This window comes from Humulus lupulus, chromosome 2 (genome assembly GCF_963169125.1).
Source record: "Humulus lupulus chromosome 2, drHumLupu1.1, whole genome shotgun sequence".
NCBI lineage: Eukaryota > Viridiplantae > Streptophyta > Magnoliopsida > Rosales > Cannabaceae > Humulus > Humulus lupulus.
Genome location: NC_084794.1, coordinates 41,406,728 through 41,412,811, shown reverse-complemented (window position 1 = coordinate 41,412,811; position 6,084 = coordinate 41,406,728). Strand labels below are relative to the sequence as shown.

At 26.1% G+C, this 6,084-nt stretch overlaps 1 protein-coding gene across 1 annotated transcript; it reads left to right on the top strand.

Moving 5' to 3' along the window:
- The first annotated feature begins 792 nt into the window (after window positions 1-792).
- On the top strand, window positions 793-5,312 carry LOC133817718 (xanthohumol 4-O-methyltransferase-like). The gene is made up of 2 exons (XM_062250298.1): window positions 793-1,661; window positions 4,781-5,312. Exons 1-2 carry the CDS (start codon window positions 888-890, stop codon window positions 5,093-5,095), a joined length of 1,089 nt encoding a protein of 362 aa, XP_062106282.1. The 5' UTR covers window positions 793-887; the 3' UTR covers window positions 5,096-5,312.
- The last annotated feature ends 772 nt before the right edge of the window (window positions 5,313-6,084 follow it).

Genomic DNA, 6,084 nt, shown 5'->3' with positions numbered 1-6,084 from the left:
AATAATATAAGGTGAGTCCAACCTGCATTCTCTACTTATGATATGAGTCCAAATATTTAACTTTTTTAATGAAAACTTTCCTTGTGTATGAGATTAATGATAATAATATAAGAATTGTATATAAAACATTGTTTAGGAAAAATAGATGAAAAAATAAATAGTGTTAATTGTATTGATTATTTAACTATTAGTGAAATTTTTCGTAATAAAATTCAAATTGTTGAAATTATCAATGTTGGATTGAAAAATTTAATATCATTTATAATTTGTATAATTTAGATAATTATTAGAATATTTTTATGAGCTTTTAAATTCAAGTTTAAGATATAATAATATTCACGATGATATTGATGAATAAAAAATATATAAATTTGAATTTTATAGTTTATAATTTTTTATTTTTTTAAATATAATAAGTTGATAATTTAAAACCTTAAATTAACCTAATCCGCCCACTAAATTGCACAAATCCATGCATAAAAAAACGGCTCAAGCTGCTTACTTATTGAGCAGTTATGAATTGCATTTTTAAAAAACCGCCCAAGATCCCGTGCACCCATAATAATTTCTATCTTCTTTGGTTTTTATTTTTCTTTTATTTGTTTAAAATATAAGTGAATTAAATTAAAGCTTGACTTGCCGTTTTTTATTTTTATTTTTAAGTTATAAATGATTTGAGCATGTTTGACTTGGACTACCGTTACATCTATAAATATGAATGAAACGTTTCAATGACGTGTCAATATCTTACTTACCAGACAGAAAATAATGGACATAGATTATAGATAGAGGATCTTCCTCCTCGATATAACCTCTCCACTCCATCTTTTTCTCCACCAAAAAATAAAAATTAAAAGACAAAAAAAAAAAAAAAACTGAAGAAAAGTATGGAAATAGAAGCCGACGCAACCTTGAGAGGCCAGGTCCAGATATGGAAGCACATGTTGAGCTTCGCAGATTCCATGGCTTTGAAATGCGCCGTCGAGCTTCAGTTACCCGATATCATCCATTCTCATGCCGCCCCAATCACCTTGTCCCAAATCGCTTCCACCATTCCGGGCGCTTCCTCGCCGGACCTCTCCTGCCTTGCCCGCATCATGCGCCTGCTCGTCCGCCGTCAGATATTCACCAAACACCAACCCTCTGACGGCGGGGAAGCCCTCTACGGGCCGACTCACTCTTCAAGATGGCTGCTGAGCAAAACGGCGTCGAACAATGGTCAACTAACTCTAGCTCCGATGGTTCTGATGGAGAACCATCCCTGGCTGATGGCTCCATGGCACTGCTTCAGCCGCTGCGTGAGGGAAGGTGGGATCGCCTTTAAGAAGGCCCACGGTGGCCAGAGCATATGGGACTACGGCGCAGAGAATCCGGAGTTTAATAAGCTGTTTAACGACGCCATGGAGTGTACGGCCAAGGTCGTAATGAGAGCCATTTTATCAGATTACAGAGATGGCTTTGCTGACCTCAAATCGTTGGTTGATGTCGGCGGTGGCACAGGTGGTTCCATATCTGAGATCGTGAGATCACAACCGCACATCAGAGGCATCAACTTTGATCTGCCGCACGTGGTCGCCACTGCTCCGGCGTACCCCGGCGTGTCCCATGTGGGAGGGGACATGTTTGATTGTGTCCCCACTGCTGACGCAATTTTCATGAAGGCAAGTAATTAACTTATTTTAGTTCCTCACTGAAATGATATAATACTAATAAATCAGCATTAATTAGAACCATTTTTATTTATTTGTTAGGTCGCTAATTAACAATTGGTCAATTTTTTGACCGAATGACATGTATAGTTGAGACGGCTATATCTGAATCTAATATATGACTTATAGCTACGCATGACATAACATGACACAATTGTGAAAAAGTTATTTAGGTTTCACAATTGTGAGCACGTTTTTGGTCAATTACAGGTTTGTTATATCGACTTAAAGTGTAAACCAAACAATTATTATCTCTATGACGTGGATATTATATCTTAGATTTAGATAAATATATAGAATGGAGCTTTTCTAATTTTTTACACATATGAAACTAATTACAAAATGCTCTTAAATACTTTTTAAGTAATATAGATGTAAAATAATTTTAAAAGACTAGTTAATTAAAAGGAAGAAAAATATTTGGGCGTGACAAACATTAAGAAATGACAAAAATAAAACTTGAAAGTTTAATATGCCATTTCAAAAATATTTATGTAAACGATCTACTTAATTTTATTTATAAAATTTATTAATTATTTTTATTAAATTTATATTAATGTCATATAAATTTAAAATAAATATCTTATTTTAATCAAATAAATTATTTATTTTTGTTTGTTTTAGTTTTTGAATTTGGGAGTAAGAACAAGAGATTATATATTATATATGTTTAATGTAATATTAAATATTATACGTTAATTTTAAATTTGAGTTTCTTGCTAGTTTTTTTAAAAGTAATTTGTTGCTAATTGATAGTAAATTATATTATATATTTAATATGATATTATTCTAATACATGACTTTAAGTTTAATTAAATTTTATTTAAATTACAAAATATATGATATTATTATTTTAAAATAATTATTATTGTAAAATATATTATTTTAATTTGTTTAATTATTTATTATTTTTAAATAATTATCAGTGTAAAATATCATATTTTAATTTTTTTAATTATTTATTTTATTTTATTTAAGTTTATGTAGTGTTTATAATCTATCGTTAAATATAAAAATATTATGTTAAATATAAAAATATTCCGTTAAAGTTAATATTAAAAAAATATAAAATTGTTAAAATCAAGAATTTCCATTGTATACATTTTTTTATATAAAATATATATATATATTGAGGAGTGCTAAGTAGACTTTATAATTCACTCTATTTAGTTTAATGACACGTGTCAATTTTTTAATAATATTTATTTTAATAATATAAATAGTCATAATATTATACTTTATTACAACTATACCACTATAATTATATATGTATATAATATATCTTTTTCCCTTATTTTGTTTCTACTATATTATATGTGTATTTATATTTATATAACCCCAATGGTTATTTTTTTTTATATATTTATCTTTATATATATACATATAGATTTATATAAATAACGCCTAACCTTATTTATATTTTGTTACTTCTGTATATATACTTTGAGTTATTGAGTCCTCAACCCACGTTTCTTTTTTATTTTGTTATATGTTTATTATTATACTAGATACAACACATTTACTTAGTTTTATTTATATAATTTATTAATTAATTTTATTAAATTTATATCATTATCATATAAATTTCAAATAAATAAACAATATTATATATAAAAAATAACATAATAGTATACTAAATAAAAAATTAAACCAAAACATTGTTTATATTTTAATATATATATATATATAATATGATAACTTTTTTAAACATAAATAATGATTATTTTAATAAAAATTAAGATTATGTATCATATATTATTATAATGATTTTTTTTATAAAATTTAAATTTATATTAATATAAATAAGTTTTAAATATATAGTCTTGTATTAAATATTATTATCATAATAATATTTTATAATATTTGAATTCATATTAGTATAATTAGTAAAAAATTATGATTATATATTATTGTCATAATACTATTTTATAATATTTAAATTTATATTAATATAATTATTAAATATCTAATTTTATATAACAATAATATTTTATAACATTTGAATTTATATTAATATAATTAATAAATATATATTTTTAATTAGTTTTAAAAGTATATTTTATTAAATATTTCAAAATATTCCGTTAAAATTAACAAAACAAACCATGAAAACAAAAATATTTCGTTATCTAAACACTTTTTATATAGAAAAAAAAAATTTATAAAAATGATTAAGTTCGGATTCCGTAAATCTATCCATCAATGAATTTGAGAGCAAATAAATAAAAAAAAAATAAAAACTAATAATATTGATTTTTTTTTTTCAACTCAGGAAATCATATGATATTATTTTCTAATAAATAAATTAAAGATTAAAAAATTATGATGAATTTTTTTTTTAACAGTTATCTCCCAATTTACATTCCTCTTATATATAGAAATATAAAATAATTTATTTTAATAGTTTGCATAATTATAAAAAAAATTGTAAAAAAACATGACTAGTTATTTTCTTTATTCTAATTTTTTATTCCCTATAAATAGAAAAAGTGAGTTGAGTGATTTAATTATAAATGCATTATTATAATAAAATCAAAATATTATAACTAATTGTTTTTTATGAATAGGTATGTTTTAAAAGATGACACATGTCATCAAAATAAAGAGATTAGTTAGATAATTTTTTTTAACACTTCTCAAATATAGTTTATAGAAGGATTGGATGAAAGAAAGTAGGATAATTAAATCTCACAATAATATATATCATAACAGTTTTAATTTACTGTCACGAACACATTCTGAGATTGCTGACCGTGTCCCCTTAATTAGTCATACACAAAAAAATATAAAACTACAGTTCAATATACATGTCGTATATATACTATTATGTGCATATATATAAATGGTTGAAAAATGGAAGGGTTTTATATCATAAATCAATCAATATAATAATATTTATCTTGAAAGGACACCACTACTAACTATATTGTTCACTTTTTTTCTTTTTCTTTCAAGTGTAATACCAAGTATTATTGTCTTACAAAATATCAAGGAGGACACCTAACTAGCTAGTTTCCTTTTTACACGCAAACAGACAAAACTAATAATTAAATAATTTAATTTATGTGTAGTGGATATTGCATGATTGGAGTGACGAAGATTGTGTGAAGATCTTGAAAAATTGCCGGAAAGCAATTGCAGAGGAAAGTGGAAAACTTATTATTGTGGAGTCAGTTTTGGAAGAAGGAGAAGGAGAAGCAGAAAGCAATGACCTGTTTGGTGACACTGCTTTGGTGTTTGACCTAGTAATGGTGGCACACACCACCGGAGGAAAGGAGAGAACTCACAAGCAGTGGAAGACTATTTTGGAAGAAGGAGGCTTCCCTCGCTATAATATCACCAAAATTCAGGCCTTAACATCCATTATTGAGGCCTATCCAAACTAATACATAAATATATATATATATATAAACTTAATATTTCAATAATAATATATGTATGCATATACCCCAGCCCAGCTTTGTGTGGACATAGTATATACTATCATGTATATGCTCTAGCATTCTTAAATAATTATCATTGGTTGATGGAATAATTAGTTGTATGTGCTGTGTAATACACAGTTTATATATATATAGCACCAACAATTAATACTTTGGACTTCTTCATTTCTTCAACTACTACTTCACTTCTGGATCACTGATTACTTGCATTGCCCATTCATCCACGAGAAGAAAAGTTGAACACTACTATCAAAGGGGACAGAAATGATAATGATATACATATACACCTGTAACCTATTACCGGTGGTAATAAATTTATATATCCTTTTTTTATCATTGACAAATTAATTATAAAATATATTAGAAAAAAGAACAATAGAAATCGAAAATAAGAGTTCCCAAATAAGTCAAAAAGAATTTTACCATAATTAATTTAAACACATTATTTATAAATGACAACATCACACCTTGCAACAAAATAACACACATTATATTTATTTTATTTCACTATTTCACCCACTCACATTTTCGCTCAAGGACACTATATGACCACACCCCCCATCGCTTTCTTTATAACTCCTACTTCGTCACACTTTAATTATCATATATCATACAAAAGGGACAAAGTCCCCTTTGTCATGGTTTGTTAGAACATTATATGTGAACTAGCAAAATTATTTATTGATTCACTCTATTAATGCACGTTAAGGACAACTATGCATATATAGAAGACTTCTCAACGGTTACTACCCATAGATAAGTATTAATAATTATAATGATGTGACAATATGGTGACTTGGTATAACAAGTCACCAACAGGTCATTTTTATTAATTTAGTTATTATTTTTTTTATCATAATTAATCTTTATATAGAAATTGACATAATTTTAATTAGCCAATATGTAAGTCCATATTGCTTTTTTAATCTCTT

Excerpts from the sequence above, each read along its gene's own strand:
- LOC133817718 (XM_062250298.1), top strand. The coding sequence starts at position 888 with ATGGAAATAGAAGCCGACGCAACCTTGAGAGGCCAGGTCCAGATATGG. Across the intron at positions 1,662-4,780 it reads CTGACGCAATTTTCATGAAG|TGGATATTGCATGATTGGAG; the intron begins GCAAGTAATTAA and ends ATTTATGTGTAG.